Raw genomic sequence first — 20,075 nt, 5'->3', positions numbered from 1 at the left:
AGGCAAGCTAATATATATATATATATATATAACGTCATCGTTACATCATCGACCGAAAGATACGCGCAAAATGGTCTTGGAAATGGTGAAAAATCGGGAAAAGACAATACTACGTACTTGAAAGTGTAATGCTGTATTTTGATAACATATAGAGTTTACATCGAGGATGAACTATTTGATGCAACGCCAGTAGAGTATAGCGTGCATAAATCTTGCTCATGCTCTGGCAGCCCTTTAATTATGAAAAAAATAGCAATATCGTGGCAATGCTGATCAGGTGGAAAATACAATAAAACTTTAAGGTGATTCTCATCGTGTTCTAGGTATACGATACTTATTTGGCAATAATCAACAACAACTGGGATCAAAGGTCACGAGTGGTGGCAACAATTGCTTAACATTTCAAAGTTTCGATTTACCAAGTTTCGAAAGAATTTTTCGACTCGTCACAATGAGGTTTACCATTTATAATCGTTGATCCCAAAATTACGTAATAACTTTAACACTGTTTCACCCATTTCTCTCTTCAATAGCCTTCTTTTAACTTTCCCTATAGCAATGCTTCTTCCTTCGCCGCAAGATACTTTCGATTCGTGGCAGTAAAAATTCTAGGATCGCGCATGATGATACGTTAGAAAACAAGGTGGAAAAATGATTCATTCGAACGCTTAAAAACGAGATCGCTGCAAAAATATGAACGACTTTCTCCTTTCCAGTTACCTGCTACGTACCGGTCGACGTGTATCTACATATATCTATACGTACGTATAATTCGAAGAACAAGTAATATCCCCGGATCGAAAAAGGAGAGAGAAAATAATGTAATAAACAAGACGAGCCGAGTTTCACAACTATCGACGCGTATCAAACACGTATATAAATATCTAAGGGCAAAAAGGCATCGATATTAGTCTCATGGAGAATACGCGTCAATTTGAAATGCTATAGAAGAGGAGGAAGAAGGGGACGCGCTTCGCTAAAAAAGTACAGCTTGGAAAATTTGGAGAAAAACATCCGCCGAACGTCGTGGTATCGAACGTGCAACGTTCCCAAGAATTTCTTCTGTTTCTCCGTGAACCATTGATTGAAGCGAGATTTATTGAACCCACGAAGCAGGTACCCAAAGCGGTTCCGACTCGACTCGATGAACAGCGTTCACCAGTTGCTCGAACGCCATTGAGAGGTCGGCATTTACGATCACTTCGTCGAACAGATGATTGTAAAGGAATTCCATTCTCGCAGCGCTATACAATATTTCGTGAAATTCCTCATCCTGCAAACGATAGAATGATCATTGTGTTGATTCGGTGAAAACGTAGAACGATTGCCAATAAGATTTTTTGGTTTACCGTAAAGCCCCGAGAGTTGCTTTCGTCGAAAGTGGATCTTGCTCTAACATCGTTTCTCGTTTCTTTCAATATCTCGAACTTTGGCGGCTTTATATATATTACATATGGTTTTGTCTGCGGAGTTCGAAGCATCTTCAGGGCTTGATAGTGAGAATTCAATAGACACACGTATCCGGCGTTTATCAACGAGCTAACGCTCTCGGAACTGGTACCGTACAAGTTGCCTTTATACTCGCCGTATTCTATAAGCTTGCCAAACTCGATATACTCTTCCATCTTTTTTCGAGTAACAAAATGATACTCTACACCGTTGACTTCACCTGGTTTCCGTGGTCTCGAGGTATCTGAAGCCAGTCACAAGAATTCCATCAAAGAACGAAATACGATTAAAGTAAGTAACGCTACTTAAAACGAGGAAAGCAAGAAACGCGTGGATATAATGGAAAAGTTGAATGGAAACTTACAAGGAACAGGTGTCTTGTACTTATCGGGATCGGTGGCTATAAGCCGTCTCTTCAGCTCGTTCCTGCCTACACCCGGTGGCCCGATCAGAACCACCGGCCGATAGTGGCCCGGTCTCGGATAGAGCTTTGCGACCTCTTCGTAGGTCAGTATTTCTTCCCGGTCGAAATCGTCGTTCTCTGCAGCGTCATACATGATTTTTTTAGTTTTTACTCCCTGCAAGTTGCACTTTGTAGACGAGGCGTGTAAAGAGGTACTGGGACGGGGGCACAATGCGGGCAAAGGCACTGGAACAGAACACAAGCCTAACCGACGGTTAGGTCGTCAGGCCAACATTCGTTAGGAAGAGCAGCCGAGATCAATTCATCATGGATTGTTTCCGTGTTAGAGGCCACGATTCTTATTTAACGCTCTAGTACGATAGATTGCAATCTATCCTCGTCTCGAATTGTTTCTCCATCTTACATCGTACGTGGTTACCAAACACGTGTTGCTAACAGATGGCGTGTCTCTTAATTACGATGTAACAAAACAAGATTTAGCTTTTAGACGCGACGATGAGTTCAAAGATTACAAATAAGATGACAGAGATTATGAAATAAAATTACGAAGGCGATCGTAGCTCAGCGTACGTCAGAATTTCCGAAACGCTTTCACCAATTGCACTGCGTTTACATGGATCACAATCGGCAAATCGATGACGTGTCCCAAACGCGTTTTGGAAACAAGGACAGTATCGTATTTTAAAGCGTTATATTTTATCTACACTCTGTTGCAAACGCTATCACTTACTTATATTGTCGTCGTCGGTCTTCTCTTTTTGTTGCCTCTCAAGTATAATTCGTGTTTCTTGTAAGGCTCTGCTGGGGATCAAGCCAGCTCTCATATTTCGGTCACCCTCTCGTCTAGCTTGCCACCTAATTTCAATAAAAAATAATTTAAATGTATCGTAGTATCGACTGCACGGTCAAACGAGAAATCCAGTCCTACCAATAAGCATCATCCTGACTGACGATGTGGAGAACGTCGTTCTTCGAAAAATCTAATCCAGCCTCCTTGCAAGGTATGTACGGATCTTCGGCAGCTTTATACGAAAAGTGCGCTCTAACTCGTACCTATTAAAATGATTATAACGATATTAAATGCACATAAAATTGTCAGTAACTATATTAAACGATATTAGAAGAGGAAATCGCCGGTCAGAAATTCTTTCCTGTTTGACCAGAATCGATTATCGATCGAATAACCTAGCATTTTAGGACGTACCTTGCTCTCACGAATTCCCCCTTTACTATCGGCAGGCACTATCTTAAAAGTAATCGTACCCTCGGAATTTTGCTGAAAGAGAACATGACGTTTTACATATATGTATCTTTCGTGCGATATAAATGGTAAGAGCGATAAATCTCGATTAGGAATCTGCAGCGTACATATCGATCGGCAAAGTAGTACACGTCGCGAGAATAAAATAGAAGCTGCGACCTACCAATATTTTAAGAACACAATTCGGAGTCTTTCCCTCGACGCTGATGCCGTTGACCTCGCAAACTTCGTCGCCAACGTGAATGAGGCCGGATCTATCGGCCGCACCGCCATGCATTATTCTCGCTATCACGATCTTGCCGGTGACCTCGCATGTTTTTATGGTCGCCCCCTATTGTCAACGTGTAAACTAATATTTTGATTGCAGTTGCGAGGTGAGCGTGTTAGGTAGTGCCTTCGTTTTTCTTAAAAAAAAATAAATAAAAACAAAGAGAATTCATCGCGAAGGCATAAACACACATTCGATCGAAACAGTCGACGCTTATAACGTTGTACGTTCCTTGTACATGACTGCGTTTCAAGCGTTATTCAACGGCTACGCTCTGCGTCTTTTAAATATCTCGAGATAAATCGACAGCGGAAGATCGTTCACGTTCATGGAAATGCAAGAATACAGATTAATCTTTCAACGATATGCTACGCACCGTATCGTTGAATTTTATCTCGAGAGATTTTCTACATTCAACACAAGGACATGCGGGACAATAACACAAGGTACAGTTGTTATGATAGAGAAATTGTTTTATTCACAAGCAAAAATAACAAACAAAAAAACATAAATCAACGAGGATTAAAACGGACGCACGGTGTATAAAGTAAGGTATAAGCAAAATTAATAAATTGTGTATAAGGAAATGAACAGCGTTCTATTTACAGCCTAGCTTTACACGAGCTCTGTTCACTTCGGTGTAGAGGGGAAATCGCAGAGTCAGAAAATAAAAATTTTTCTAGCGACTAGAGATGTCTGATAAGTTGAAACGAAAGAAACAGGATTAAACGAAACACTACGAAATCGTTTTGCGTATCGCTAGATACGCGTGGAACGCATTACAGGCCTGTACATGTTTCGGCTTGAAGTCGACTTACCACGATCGGTTCAACGCCAGCGCCACACTTCGAAGCAAGTTTGACGATGAAAGAAACACGTGATTACTTAAGAAACTGTATTGAATATCGCGCGAGCGATACGTATTCGATACTACGATACTTGTTACAGGAACACGAGGTATCTAAGTCGATACAAAGGATTAATCAAGATCAAGTCCCATGCAAATTGTTGTAATTACTTCAAAACAGTTATGTCCTTACTCATTCTTTGTTTTCTGCATACACAGGCAGTGACCCATTATAGTACTTTCGTATAAACACAAGGTAACTTTCGAGAAAACAGAACTATCCTTCTTGGAAGACAAACGTATTACGAGGATGGAACTCGTCTTGAGATAGACTGCACATCTATCTCGAAATAACGAATAGCGCGAAAGATATTCGTGTGAAAATATTACCATGTGTCACCCTATACCGGTATGTGGAAACTGAGAATGAGAAATATAGTTATATGTATAATATATACAAAATATTATACATATATATTGTATAATTATACGTATGTCTATATATAGAGACACACAACCTCTTTCCATTAGATATGAGTATCAATTTGAACTACGTTATCAAGCTTTCCTCTTTTCTTATCGTGTTAATTGAGCAAAAAACTTTAATATAAACATTAAACACGGAACACGTGCGACCTATCTGACGTACCAGAGGTTCGTTCGATTTCACCAACTGTACGATCTTCACCGTCTCTTCGTCTTCGTCGACTTCCAGAGGAATCTCCGGTAATCGGGGATAATAGTCTTTCTGGGCGACCGCGTCATGAGCGCACAACAAGCCCTATGACAAAATATCTCGATTTCGTTTCGGTTGATTATTCTACTTTTTTAATGGTCGCGAGTACGCTACCTGTATGTGTGGTTTTTGAAGCAAATGGAAAAGTTCCTTGCAGTCCTTGGAAATGTGCGTTTTTGTTGATAATAGATCGAGAACTTCGATGTCGATATCCATGGAATTGGAGAGTACAGGAAAAAATTTGTCGTCCTTGACATTGTTCAAGATTTTATTATGAACATTCACTAAAGCGTTCAATTCCTTCGATTGCAACAATTCGCTCAAGAATCCGAATTCCTCGTCGGTACAACTTGGTATTTCACTTTTGCTCTCCTGTAGAGAATTCAGCAGCTTGGATAACGCTGAAAAAGAAAAAAGAAACAACGATCGTTCAACGAATACCGGCAAGGTTTCTATTGATGTCACACAGAGAGATTGCAGAATTCAAATATGAGGGCCTGCGCAAAAAATGTCACATTTAGATGTTTCTTTCGTGAAATCGCGCCACGATCTTTCAACCAGTACCTATATCTATGTATTTCGATATTTTTCTGCAAGTATCGAATTTACAAGACGTGTAGTCTCCGATCGATCAATGAATTTTCTGCAAACGCCTTCATGCGATAATCTACCGTTTCAATAACACAGCAGTAAGTCAACTCGGACATTTTGTCGAAGAAGTTGCTGCCAGGTAAAAATAGACGTAGTGCAAACGATACAAAAACGGTACGATTCTACTTTTCCCAAATATCGCGTTTATCAAGCCGGTGAAGTTGTACACCCCGAAATCGCAAATGTTATCGTGATTACCGTAATTCATGACATTCTAGAAGGCAATGCTTAAAGACTAAAAAGAGAGAACGATATAAACTATAAACGAAAGGACAGGCAGATCGTGGCAAAGCACACGTAAAGTAGTCTACTCACCAGAATCCCAATTTGTGTTTTCCATGACGAGCGCCGCTGTCATAATTTATCAAAATGCGATCCAATATTATTTTCCAGCGTGCTGGATTACAAGGTAGCAGGGTGTATATACTCGAACAGTCGCGTGGTACGATATCAGAACGACAGAGAATAAGTAATCAGGTCAGCCGCGATGCGTATTTCTAGCAGATTGGTGCGCAGCGCCGCGAATAACCCGGTAAAACAGTTTCTTGTTTCGCATTCGCGGCTGGAGTATCGTTATCATAGCGAGAATAATCGTTACGTAAGCCACTGTCACTCGACACGGGGTAGGATGACTACCACCGCTAGACTGACCTGTTCGTCTCGCATCTTGTCAACCTTTTGGTTTTTCAATTGACCAAACACTCTGCAACACCAAACATCTTTCCCGACAGTCACCAAACGATCGTACCAAACGTCTTTCCGATCACCGTACGATTCGATTTAGTCAGTATTCGTAATTCGATAAGGGTTTTCGATCATTTTTCGACATAGACGCGACACGGCGCGTTGCGTCGGGTGGCCATCTTTAAAGGCAGCACTGTTTCTTCCACCGTCCAACCTACAGGTTCTCCCTCTCCCTCACCCTTCCAGTTTGTACATTGTACTTCCTATCTACTTTTCCATCCCTGTTTTTCCAAGTACATACTTTGCTTTTCGAGATATCGCTTCTACGTTTTTCTCACATTCATCGGTCTTTCTCGATTATTTTTCCATTCTTCCCTTATTAGTCCTTTCCTTTTCGGTCTCCTCGCTTCTTCGTCACAATGTTCAGCTAGAAAAGAGACAAAAGATAAAGCGTAAAGAGCGAGATAGGGTGAGGGAGACGGAGAGGGAAGAGGCTACGTAGAAAATATTCTAACCGTTCTATCTTAGCCAGCGAGTTATTTTCTACTTTTAACGTTTTATCACAAGAGAGTCACATGAAACGGGTGTCGTCTTGATGTAGTAAAAAAATGAAAAAGGCGAATATAACAAGTTTTTATAAAACAAGTTATTATAAAAGCTGTCGTATGCAATTGAGAGGAACAATAATTACAACACGATCGTTTATAATTTATAGTATCGAGTTTCCTATAGAAATATTCTTAAGACGATTCGAAATAGCGCGGTCGTAATTTTGTTTCTGGTGGTTGGCGTCGCACCGAAAGCGGCAGCACCGTCAACTGTGTATACATGCAGTTGTCCACACGAAACATCTCGCCGCTAGCTTCGGAATATTTTGTGAATTTTGTGTCGTTTTTCCCTTGTGAAATTTTCACCGAAGATTACTATAAACAGTCTGTAGTTCTCTCTTTGAAAAGTTTTGGTAAGATCGTTGATTTCTTTTTACTTTACGCAAGTAACACTAGTTAAAAATTTGACATGGCGTTGACACACGGATTTCGGTCGAAATTTCTATAAAAATTCACAACCATTTAAGATCGTTCGATTCAGTATTTGTTTTCAAGTGTCGTTGCACGATGATATTCGTTAACGTCGAAAGTTTATCGGTGTGCAGCGGGTGCAACGAAACCGCGTTCGCTGACGTTTACACATGTATCTCTCGTGGCCACGATCCACAAGTGGTTGCGTACCGCGAATTGTGCATAAACTCGATCTTTCCAAATTTGACGATGACCAATTTATTATCGATTCCCTAGCGATAGATGATTATTTCTGAATTCTGGTCGATACGTTTGTACATTTTGATCCTAATCTGTGGTAGATTTACGAGTGTATTATAAACGAAGACATATTCAAGAATTTGTAAATATTATTGGGTAGAATAAACCCAAATTTTAAAAATTTTCAGTAACGTTCATTGAAACCGCTAACTGTAACCAGTTTCGAGTCAATTTGAAATATACTCTTTGCAGAAATAAATCGTATATCGCGTCAATTAAGCGTGTTTTTATCGGTGATGTTATTTCCCAATACGATGTGTAAATAATTACACGAAATATGTTGGTAATAAAGAAAGTTGTATACAACAATTTAATATGTTGTATTTATTAAAACACATCCACGTTGCCATTTACATTTTATTTGAATCACTTTTTTTCATTTGTTACAGTTACTTCTGTATCCCTTGTTTATTTTCATTCATCGTTCCGGTAAGTTCCTTGATTTTTCGTTTTTATTTTTACCCATTCTTTCCCTATTATTTTTCATTCGCTATTATATATGTATGTATATTTTAAAACGCAATTAATTTGTACAAAGATAGACGATGGTCGGTAGGGAACACTAGCCGGTTATCTGCATTATCGGCTGCGGTTGAAATTGCAATTATTATTTGAGACGACAGATGGCGATAGTAGTTTCTCTCTAACGCATTCCACTATACGTGATTTTTACGCAAATTTCGAGGAAAAACGTCGAACGGTACAAAACGTAAAACTGTCTATCGAATCTAATCGGTTCGAAAAAGAAGTCGAAAATTTCTCAGGGATATCTCCAGCGTGTAAATACAACAGATATCCATGATTTACTCTAGGATTAGTATAGAAAGCGTAGTAGAACGACAAAATTCAAATACGGTTGAAGATCGAAAACCTGGTTAGCCTCGTCTTTGATAAGTAACAAGATATCGACTAACGATACAAGTAACGACGCGTTGTTAATCTAACCTTGTCTGGGAAGAATACTTAACATTCGTAAAAAGAAACGTCGTAAAGTTACAAAGAATCGTCGAAAATAAGAAAGAGAGTAAAGAATTGGCGGATCGGCGAATCGAGCGTGCAGAAGAAAAGGCGGTTGTCGAAAGTGGACGAATCGACGAGAAAAGTTGCCGTGGAGCATATCGTTGGCAAGTCATATGTAATACGTTGGAAAGTTGAATGTCGAATGTCAAGCCGTAGTGGGAGAGAGGGTTGCGAGGGAGGTAGAGTATTCGTGGGGTAGGTAGAGAGGGGGTAGGGCAAGGGGTGCAAGAGATGTCAGGAAAGTGTTTTACTAGCCTTAATTTCGTGTGCTTTCGCAGCCAATATGTCGAGCAGTAAATTCCAAAGTTTGCAGCGGGTTTCGCGTTTCCATGTTGCGCGTATTAGCACTCGCGGTTTTAACGACCTCGTCCATCCTTCGTCCCGCATCCTCCGGCTCAAGGAACGCTCGTCGGATATTAATCCTGTAAACAAGCACGCTTCTTGCCACGCTCGCGGAATCGCTTGCTTTTTCGAAAGCATTTTCGTTCACGCGCCACGCTCGCTCACGACAACTCTTCCCTCCCTCTCCGCCATTGAGCGCTCGAACTGCACTAAACCGACTAGAGTTATCCGCCGAGCAGACCATTCCGCCATCCGTGCGATATTCTTAGGTGGAACGTTTAACGCAAATTACGGTGCAACGAGAGCAAACAGAAGACGACGATTAAATATTCGAGGGGCGGCGTATAAAAATTTACGATATCCAGAGAAGTCGGCACGTGTGAGAAAGTAGAGGGAGATTATCGAATAAGGCGGAGGTTATCGAAAGAGGAAAGAGAACAAGATGGAGAGAGCGAGAAGACGGCAAAGACGGTAAGAGAGGGACGACGAATCGACCGAACCAACGTAAACGCCGAAGAACTAATAATAAAAAAAAAAAAAAAAAGAAAAAAATAGTAATTTAGTTAGTAAAACATAAAGCCACGTTGGTGGCCGGAGAGAAGGAAGGCAAACACATTAAACATTTAGAGGGCATAATAACCCGTGGCATACGTAATGCGGCTGGCGCCCTTTTCACCGATGGCTATGAATAATGTACATACGCCAAGGTATGACGTAGGCTCGCCGAGCTGTGTGTATTTCACGGTGGGGTAGATCGACCAGACTATTTCCAATAACCGCCGCGTAACGTTATCGCGAGACCTGGAGAACCCTTTTGTGTCGTTCTCCGTTTCTGTCCTCCTCCCTCGTTGCCCTCGTTTCGATTCTACTTTCTTCGCGGGAGCACCGCGATCACCGAAACTTCTGCCCTTCCTCTCCTCTTTCTCTCTCTCTCTCTCTGTTTCTCGTTTTATCGTTTCCAAACGTTCGACTGGAACGAGCCACATGTAGATACGGAGGAGTCTTACGTCCTGCTCTTGTTCGTCTCAACGATGGAATCGCCAGTTTAAACAAGTTGCGGTGGATTTGAAGCTACTACGGTTACGCGAACGAGGCGATTAGGTTGAAAGGAAGCGAAGAATTCAGAGAACGACGTCGGATAGGATGGAAATGACGCGATCGCCGATCGATCTCTCGCGACAAATGTGACATTTACGCTCGCAGAGGGCGGAATTTCTGCGAAACGAAGAAAGACGTTTATTCTCCGCGCGACGCAACGAGTCGTGCTCGGAATACAAGCGGCGCGCGGCCAGCGCGAGCGTTGTTTTCACCGGCGGACAATACCAGCGGAATTCCTGCCACTTTAAACAAATATCGCGATCGCGATTACCGATTATTGAAAGACAGGACGACGATGTTGATGAAACAGCGCAGAGGCGTTCGCGATTGGCGAGAACCCGTGCAGCGACCGCGAATAAAGTCCGACGATCTCGTTGGACGAGTCGTAACCAGAGTTCGTATCCAACGATCTCCGCCATCGACCCCGTTCAACTTGCCAAAAATTAGACGTTACGACACGATGGAAACGCGTCAATCCGCGGCAATTGGCGCGTGTCCTTCGGTCGGTCGCGATCACACGGTTGACACGAGCGTTCGAAACGCTTGAAAACCTGTCGGAAGAAGGACGTTGCGCGTTGGCGGGAACCGCGCGCCGCCTCCGGCTGTGACCGCGCGACGAAAAGGTAGACGGGCAGGCGTCACGGTTTCGATGACGGGCTATGACCGGACCGAACGAAAAATCGCCAGGACACGCGTTCGCTGTCCGATAAATCTACTAGAGACGTTTAGGGAGGCGGGAGAGGGAAGGAGGAGGCGGGATGGGGAACGGATTCGAGCGCTGGCGCATTCGTTGGCGCAACGAATATCGCCATAAAGGCCAGCTCAAAAGTCAATCAAGCGGGCCGAATTACGTGGAAAAGCGCGGAGCGCGTGCGGGGCGAGCGCGCCCGCCACCGATATACAACAAAATGAAAGCTATCAGAGGTGACAATCCGCGGACGACAAATCAGCGTGTATATTTAATGCCCGTGGTGCCACCCTCGCCCCCGGATAACCTGCCGACGCTCGAGATGCAACGCGTTCGCACCCTCTCTTTCTCGCCTGTCTACCCATCCTCCCTCTGTACTATCCTTTCACCGTTTCGCTCGCACTCTCTCGCCTGTCTTGCTTGCTGTCGTGCCGACAGTCCCGTGTCCGTTCCGCTTCTTCCTCCTCCTCCGCTTGCCGTTTCGTTTTTCTCTGTCACGCGTTAGAATCGTCGCGCACGGATATGTCGCTATGTAACATAACGTAGAACGAGCTCTGGTAGCGCCTGTTCGCCCTTCGTTTGCCTCATCGTCCCTCCAACGTTGCTTCTCGCCTCCAACTTCTCTTACCGATGCGTTGTTTCTAGTTTTTCTTGTTCTTAGCATCCACTGTGATCTGCTACGATCAACAACGATATTATATTCGGTTGAGAAGTTTCTTTTGTTTTATGAGGAAATAATAGACGCAGAATGTTTCTTGTTTTGTATTGGTTTATTGAATTATGCAGGTACATAATGGCAGAAATAGAACGAATGGATTAAAATAATGTCAAAGAGAAATTGTTGTTCATCTATTGTCACCTTATGAAAAGAAAGACACTTTTCGGACGACATAATATTAACCCTTAAGTTTTAATTGTGAATATCCACCGGCAACTGCAACTTAGTCTCGTCATACTTGGACTTGCAAGTTTTTAAGCGTCAGATTTGAAATGCTGCAATGATGTAAATAATAATATTGAAGTTATTGAAAACGATCTTTATTCATCTGAGAAGTAATATAATTTTCATTAGAATATTTGTATTAATTATAATTGAATAATGTGTGGGATTTTTGTAAACATTCATTGGGATGCTAACTGGGTTTGCGTTCACAGGTCTCACAGTAGAAAACTGTTTGTTTTTTTACCGCATTACTTGCTTTTGGTGAACAAACAAGACACTTTTTCTTTTTCCCTCTCGGCATTAGTAAAAAATAATTGAAAGTACTGAATAGGTTAACATAAGTTGTGTACGCGCAGACCAGGAGTTTCTCTATCAGTCGAAAATTCATATCATTGTGGAATGATATCTTTGTTAAAAATTTCCTGCCAATCAGACGATCTTACGTTACAAATACTCTTGCTTAGATTTTCTTCCTGTGGTTCTCCATCATCTGCACTTTCCTCACTCGATGAAGGTTTTCTTATGTTTCTTCTTCTTCCAGCAACAAGAACATCACTATCACTGCTCTCACTATAACTGCTTTCCAAATCAACAGCTACATCATTACAAATGCGAAAATCAAGATTGTCATTATCACTATCCATATTTTTCTCACAAAGATAATTAATTTTTCTTCTCGACATAATTAAAATAGATGGGTTTACGATAAAACAGATTCGGATCTGACTGTCTTTAGGGATCGCTTGTAACTCACTGAGGAGTATTATTTTTTATTTGTAAACAATTATTGATAACGACCCAAAAATACATTTGCACATCGATGGTGCTCGAGAGACACGCTTGGAGCGTTAAGGGTTAGACGTGTTGGTTTTGTTAAGGTTATTCGGTGTATGTGGAATTAAAGAAATGCGTGGGTAAATTGTAAGGTATTGTAAGTATATATATTGTGAATAATAAAGTACAAAGTGTGGAATACAATGTAAGCTGATCCAGATCCTCGCGCTAGCAATGTTACCTTGAGACTAAAAGAACCGCCGAAACCAACGTCGCACGTGTACCACCTATGGTCTGTCATCGACGCATTCTTTTGCCTATGCGCTATCGATGACCTTCGCGCCTGAGAAACCGAAGACCAGATGTAGAGTTTTCTCAGAAATGGTGATCACTTCAACAGGTTTATTTAACAAAGAGACGAGTGATAAAATTGTGATAGTCAATTATATTAAAATCACTGTAAGTACAAGTACAGAGGCAGTGTATGCCGATCGAAACTCTTATAACAATTCAACTCTTCTACTCTTGAACTACTCGACTATTCCACTGTTCTAAACACCACGTTTGTCTATTTATATCTGTTGAGGTTGACTGATAGAGGAACGAGTGGATGAATTTCTAATAGAAAAATATATTGAAATAAGTATAAGTATAGTGTATTCTGATCCAGATCCTCACTCTTATAGTGTTACAATACAATAGAAGAAGAGGGTTGAATGGCACCACGTTCATATATTTATAGCAAAGGACATTACCAAAACATTGTAGCTTTAGCTGATGGCTGTAAGAAACAGCGATAGAAATCTATTTACAGCTCTTATGTTTCTAGACCTTGTAATCCAAAACAAAATTTATATTCAAATTTATAGTCACGATAATATGGACCTCCCCTTATTTCCAACTTTTTGTTTCATTAAATTCTGTTCTCTTCGTAACAGTGGTCTCCAGGTCACGGATATACAAAATAAAAGGTGTAGAGTTTCTCTTGAAGTAATTATTAGGTTTTACTTATAATTCTCAATAAGAATTCATTGCAAAATTCATGCAAATAAAAATAAAATTATTAGGTTGGCAACTAAGTGATTGCGGATTTTGTCATTTAACTTCAACAATATCTGAGGAGTATTATTTTTTATTTCGAAACAATTACCAATAACGACCCAAAAATACATTCGGAATTCGTTAAGGGTAACTATCTCCTCGTTTGACGTAGAGACGTAGCCGTTTGGTTGTCAGTGATATTGTTGGAAAAGTAGGCGAGTTTTATTTGTCACTTAGCGACCTTCTTCGAGTCGACTATCGTCGGTTTTCCTTTAGTTTGGTTTTCCTGCGCGGATTCTCTCTACGTTATGCGATCTCTTAGCGCGGAGAGAGAGCGATCGCGCGAATATTTTGTATAACATATTCGTTGGCCTTGCTCATAGACGACCTATTTACGTAGTATGTAAATATATGCGCGGTAGATTCGATTGTATGTAAATAGTAATAGGTATTCGGATGCTATGCGCAATAACGAACATTCCGTCGCTTTTCTTTTATTTGCTTGATCACGCGGTTTTCACGACGTCGCGTGTCACAACGGCAACCAGTTTGGTTTTCGGCCGATTACTCGCGTAATCGAGACACATTTGGCTTTGTCGCGTCGCCAATCCGATTTACACTCGTTTCGTGCGACGCGAAACCTTTCGTTGGGCTTTCAGTCGACGATTGACTAGAGAACCGGCCCAGCGATCCATCTCTTAACCGAATAATCGCGTTTTCCTCTTATCCACCGGGGTTCCAACCACCCGTCGATTTGCTCCCCGGGGAGGTTCATTCTCTCGAGTAGCGAGTGAAGCAGCGACTCGCGTAGCGATAGTCGTAGATACCAACTGCGATCGCGAGCAGTCGTCTCATCTCGAAACAACGTGCCTTTCAAAAGTGAAAACTAGTTGCTTCGTTTGCGTTCGCGAACGTACGCTTGCCGCGTGCGTTTCGTCGGATTCGTCGACGAGTTGGTGCGGTGTCCCGTGGCGCAAAAATTGCCGCTTAATGCGAATCGTAGGTTAGATTTCTGCGGGCGGTGACGAGGCTGTTTCATCGATCGAAATTTCATTTCCGATCTGCGAAATTGCCCACCCGGGGTTCCTACCCCATTCGCCGCGCTTTCTCTTCCTTTCAAACCAACTTACAAAGATAACCGCGTACATTTCATTGTACGCGTAATAAACGCAAATATCGGGGGGTTGTCCCCTTCGACCGGGCGAGAAACGCCCAGCCGGACCGCCGATCCTGCCACTGTAATCGTCACCGCTTCTCCGCCTTTCAACGACGCGCCACGTCTCGGCGATAGATCCGTCGATCGAATCCCGCAAAACGACGAACAGCAAGCGCCAGCTAGAAGATTGGGCGACAGGGAAAGGAAGACGTGAAACCGGTCCGCTTCGACGGTGGATGATTTTCGTGATTTCGTGGTATTCACGATACCACTGAGAGCATCGTCGGTAACGAGTCGATCGTGACTCGCCACTTTCGCGCTACGCGGCACCTTATTCGCGGCTTGTTGCTGCAGCAACTGCAACTGCAATGGCAATAGTAAGCGGAGCGAGCGGCAGCGATGCGGTGAGTTGCATTGGATGGTTGTGCGAGCGCAGCAACTGCCACTTATCCAGTGGTTGGCCGGTAAATCGGTCGAACGATAGAACCGAAACGGTTTTAATGCTATCTAGACGCAACGAAGCCGCGGGAGAACTGTGCGAACAAGCAGATTACCCTTCTCTCCGGTTTCCTTTCTTCCGTTTCTTCCCTAACTCTCTTTCTCTCTCTCTTTCTCTCTGTTTCTCTGTCCCTGTCGGCTCGTCCCTCGAGCGCGAACGCAATGTTCCCCTCTGTCCTCTTTTCTGCCTGTTTACACACTGCAAAGCAAACCTGAGAGGCCGCCTCGTCGGCCAACGATGCCTACGATGCCTACGATCGATCGGTTCTCGTGCAACGCGGAGGATGGAAAAAGAACACAGCAGCGTCCGCTGAAAGAACGCGCCGTCGCGTCCGTCGAGGTGTTGCTGGAGTTTCGAAAGAATTCGTTGGCCGATTGTGCTTTCCGGTGTTTTCGCGATGGCAAGGGACGCGCGCGGCAGCTGAGGAAACAACGATTGTTTCTTCTAGATCGACAGGGCTGATGATACGTTGTTGTTCGGCAGGGCATCGGTAGGGAGAGCACAGGAAATCGGATCGCATGTCTGCCTCGAATCTTTCCGCCATCTTGCGAGAATTCTTTCCACGGTAGCGAGCGACGAGCGGCGAAAACCGAGCTCTGCGATTACATTCCCTTATAAATATGCAAATATGGCGGCACGGTGCACGTAGGGAGAAGAAACGGAGGAGGAGATGGAGGGTGGAGGAGGAGGAGGAGGAGGAGGAGGAGAAGGAGGGGTGTAAGGGGAGAGAGGGAGAGAAGGGGGTGGAGGCGGAGGAGGAGGAGGAGGAGGAGGTGAGAGAGCGGCGGTGGGTTCGCGGTCTCCGGCAAACGAACGTTTCGCCGGCAGAACTGGCGAAGGGGGCCAGGACGCAAAAATAGAGAGTATCGCGGTAATAATTATTGATTAGGTATTCGTGACCGACTCGCCATCGCGAGAACCATACGGTGCACAGGACGGACCAAGTACTTACACGTACCACGATCTTTCCCTTTCCCCCCTTTCTTGTCCATTTTCTTCTGCCACGGTAGAGCGATCAACGAGCTCGACGCGCCGACGAAGTTCTGCCAGCGAACCGGTCTCCGTTCTTCGTATCGTCGACTCCACCGAACGATTCTTCCACTCCAGAGTCGCGCACGATTTTCGTGTAGCTATTGGCTTGGCAACTAACTAACTAACAGTGAGCCAATAGTTTGCCAGCGCCATCCATTCGCATCGAGAACGCGACAGTTTTCGTATTTCGAAGCGGACGAGACACCGCTGGCCGGTTCTTTTCTTTTTTTCTTTTTTTATACGCGGTGGCCCTTAAACTCTGTCTGTAAGGGGTGATCGAGTAAAGAGAAAAAAGAAGCAAATACGCCCCTTGCCTCCCTGCCACCGGTGCATCGTGTCCATAATTTTCGTAATTCTGGGGTTTCGAGAAGCGGCCGGCTGTATTCTGGCTACCAGTCTTTGCTCGCCGCTTCTTGTTGCTCGCGTTATCGGATTTCGGATATCTGAATATCAAGGACACGCGCTCGATCTCCGGCTAAAGTTGCAGCGAATCGTCGCAGGATCTCGTACGAAACGTAAGCGCGAGCGTACGAAGACAACTAAGGGAACGAAGGACAACGAGCACGCTGTTGCGAACAGCCTCTAGAGTCTAGAGAAACGCGATGCGCAGGAAGCTACAATGTGCACGCGGCATTATCATTCACCCTGGCCATTATCCATCCAACGGTACCACCACCGCCGCCACCACCATCGGCGACCCAACCCCTATCCACCGCTGGTCCCTGCTACTACTATCCCCTTTCGCATTCGACGAGATGGAAATTTAGCGGAATCATTCGCGATTTACGACGGGGCAAACGCGCCAGCAGCCCACCCCTCGGTACTTACCTCGGTTTATACGCGAGAAAGATGAACGCCGTTATCTCTCGCTCCCGCTTCTCGACAATGTTACCCGACATCCTAGTTTATTCGTCGAGCATAGTAGTCTCCTTCTATATCTTGGAGCTTCCCCGACGATGATTATCGCGATAATCCTGGACTAACCGAACGAACGAAACGAGTCTACTCTGTGGCTTGTTACCCCACTCTCTTCCGTTTCCGGTCTTTGTCTGCCGCCTTTCGTCTCTTCTCATTCCCCGGCCACGTTCTCGGTTCGTGCGGCAATAATCGCGCCACGATACGTAATAATTACGCAACGATTTATAAGGTATCGACGTTTCGCGGCATGCGCGACGCGATTCGGAAAATTGCCCGAAATCGTTCCGCTGTAAATTCGTAAATAACCCGGCCGATGAATGCTGTTCAGCCGCGCGAATCGATTCGTCACCGTGCCGCTATTCAGACGATTCGTCGTCGAGGATCGTTCGATTCTTGTGGCGAGAACGCGAGCGAAACAACGAAGACGAAGCAAAGCACCGGTTATCGTAAAATAATTTGGTTGCTCGCGTTGCGTCGTCAGTGAAATTCCGACGCGGCTAAATAACCGGCTCGCGCGGATTTCGACTCTCCTTTTCCTGGCGTGCTTGCGGCGTTAACGAGACGAACGATCGTTGTTTCGTTTGTTCGCGTGCTCGAGCTCGTGCCCGCGTACCCTTGTCGCCAGCGACTCTTTGACGCGCGAACGAGACACAAAGACCAAAAGTGTAAATTAACGCAACACGACGTAGCGTAACGCGTATCGCGGTGAAAAGCTCGTCCGGTCCGACCTCTCTCGACCGAGCTTCCGTATTTTATCGCACGGTTTACGCCGCTGCGTGAAGCGCAAACACACCCACGAATCGCGTCTATTGCCAGCGCGGTTGTTAAATTTAATTTACCCGCTTATTTGTCTACAACTTTATATTTCCCATTAGCTTATCCCGCTGGATAAACTGACCTAATTCCGCAGCCGCGTCGCCTGGATAAAGGCTTTCCACGCACAATCAAAGACCATGGAAAGAGACCGCCTGCTGGCTCCACTCTCACCCCGATCAATTACGCGTCTCCTACGCGTCTCGCGGTACCCAGCTCCAGGGTACAGGTACACACCTCCTCCAAGGGTCGCCGTGTTACGCCACGCGACCACGCTTCCAATACGACGTTGGCCAAAGCTTTGTGGAAAAGACGATCGTCCGTTTTCCAGACGCTCAGTTCCACGTTCTCGAGCGAGCAGGTCTATTTGATGTTAACAGCCACGTTAACAGCGTTGTAACAATGTACGGGGACGCGATTATTTACCTAACCGGATGGTTTAACCCCAGTGAAATTGACTGGTTTTATAATTTTGTTTTAAAATTCCTACTTCATATTATGTAATATAATATAATGAATTTTATTTTGTTTCTTATGTTTTCAAACTGAAAATAATTTCGTATCAAAGCTATTTATACCAATATCAGTCAAAATGAGTGGTGCTTGTCGAAGTGTAAAAGGGTCCTGCAATCTGTTTGTCGAACCCCAATTAACCAGTTTGCTCATTTTGTACAACTTCCCACACGTTTTTACAATTCTTACTGTCATATCAGTCATTAGGATGCTAACTGTAGAACTACCACACCAATCGAGTTGACCGTATCATTCGATATGAGGATATCAGTCATCAGCATGTAACACCAGTCAAATTGACCGGTTTTACTTTAAAATTCATTTTAATTCCATTTCATTCTATTTCAATTTCATTTTAAAATCCCTACTTTGTGTTATATTTTTTTCCACAATGATAATGACTTTCGCAACGATAACAAAAAATACATAATGAATTTTATTTTGCTTTTATTTTAAAATTCATTTTAATTCCATTTCATTCTAATTCAATTTCATTTTAAAATTCCTACTTCATGTTATATTTTTTCCCGCAATGATAATGACTTTTGCAACGATAAGTAAAAGAATAATATAATGAATTTTATTTTGTTTTTTATCTATTCAAACTGAAAATAATTTCGTATCAAAGCTACTTATACCAATACCAGATAAAATGGCTGGTGCTTGTCGAAGTGTAAAAGGGTCCTGCAATCTGTTTATCGAACCCCAATTAACCTGTTTCCTCGTTTCGTACAACTTCCCACACGTTTTTAAAATTCTTACTGCGTATCATTCGATATGAGGATATCAGTCATCAGCATGTAACACCAGTCAAATTGACCGGTTTTACTTTAAAATTCATTTTAATTCCATTTCATTCTATTTCAATTTCATTTTAAAATCCCTACTTTGTGTTATATTTTTTCCCACAATGATAATGACTTTCGCAACGATAACAAAAAATACATAATGAATTTTATTTTGCTTTTAAGGAATTCAAACTGAAAGTAGTTTTGTATCAAGGCTACTTATACTAATACCAGACAAAATGACTGGTTTTACAATTTCATTTTAAAATTCCTACTTCATGTTATATTTTTGCCCGCAATGATAATGACTTTCGCAACGATAAGTAAAAGAATAATATAATGAATTTTATTTTGTTTTTTATGTATTCAAACTAAAAATAATTTCGTATCAAAGCTACTTATACTAATACCAGACAAAATGATTGGTTTTACAATTTCATTTTAAAATTCCTACTTCATGTTATATTTCTTTTTACTTTCGCAACGATAAATGAAAGAATAATATAATGAATTTTATTTTGTTTCTTATCTATTCATACTGAAAATAATTTTGTACCAAGGCTACTTATACCAAAATGACTGGTATTTGTCGAAGTGTAAAAGATCCTGCAATCTGTTTATGGAACCCCAATTAACCAGTTTTGTACTTCTTCCACAAGTTTTTACAATTCTTATTGTGTATCATTCAATATGACGATATCAGTAATCAGGAAAATTCCCGATCGATCGGTGGATCGCTAGATGCTAACACTACAGATATCACAGCAGTCAAAGCGACTGGTTCTACAATTTTATAAATGTGTCAACCTTC

General features: G+C 42.9%; 3 protein-coding genes across 6 annotated transcripts in view; 2 read left to right on the top strand and 1 right to left on the bottom strand.

Moving 5' to 3' along the window:
* LOC132916795 (dnaJ homolog subfamily C member 22) overlaps positions 1–20,075 on the top strand; it is a 262,780-nt gene that overhangs the window by 12,877 nt on the left and 229,828 nt on the right. The gene's annotated exons all lie outside the window — the stretch shown is intronic.
* Positions 118–6,607, bottom strand: LOC132916782 (MAGUK p55 subfamily member 7). Of its 4 annotated transcripts, none has more exons than XM_060977101.1 (11): positions 5,952–6,607; positions 5,100–5,386; positions 4,899–5,030; positions 4,221–4,247; positions 3,298–3,465; positions 3,078–3,149; positions 2,802–2,926; positions 2,604–2,728; positions 1,814–2,116; positions 1,350–1,693; positions 118–1,273 (listed from the first exon to the last, which is right to left on the bottom strand). In XM_060977101.1, exons 1-11 carry the CDS (start codon positions 5,992–5,994, stop codon positions 1,097–1,099), a joined length of 1,803 nt encoding a protein of 600 aa, XP_060833084.1. In that variant the 5' UTR covers positions 5,995–6,607; the 3' UTR covers positions 118–1,096. The 4 variants fall into 4 exon arrangements, with proteins under 4 accessions (XP_060833084.1, XP_060833086.1, XP_060833085.1 ...); XM_060977103.1 differs by having other exon boundaries at positions 1,814–1,990; positions 5,952–6,603; XM_060977102.1 differs by lacking the exon at positions 4,221–4,247.
* The window catches only part of LOC132916779 (protein bric-a-brac 1-like), a 225,490-nt gene continuing 212,536 nt past the window's right edge, over positions 7,122–20,075 (top strand). The window contains exons 1-2 of the mRNA XM_060977097.1: positions 7,122–7,281; positions 8,029–8,068. The gene's annotated coding sequence lies outside the window, so the exon portion shown is untranslated. The remainder of the gene's footprint in view (positions 7,282–8,028; positions 8,069–20,075) is intronic.

Source organism: Bombus pascuorum, chromosome 2 (genome assembly GCF_905332965.1).
Source record: "Bombus pascuorum chromosome 2, iyBomPasc1.1, whole genome shotgun sequence".
Classification (NCBI taxonomy): domain Eukaryota; kingdom Metazoa; phylum Arthropoda; class Insecta; order Hymenoptera; family Apidae; genus Bombus; species Bombus pascuorum.
Note: the sequence above shows the minus strand (reverse complement) of the source record. Positions and strands in the feature narration are given on the sequence as shown.

Bases quoted from the DNA above. Each gene is read 5' to 3' on its own strand.
- LOC132916782 (XM_060977101.1), bottom strand. From the start codon at position 5,994: ATGACAGCGGCGCTCGTCATGGAAAACACAAATTGGGATTCTG. The intron at 5,387-5,951 runs GTGAGTAGACTA...TTTCTTTTTCAG, and splicing joins AAACACAAATTGGGATTCTG to CGTTATCCAAGCTGCTGAAT. The intron at 3,466-4,220 runs GTAAGTCGACTT...CGTTGACAATAG, and splicing joins CTGGCGTTGAACCGATCGTG to GGGGCGACCATAAAAACATG.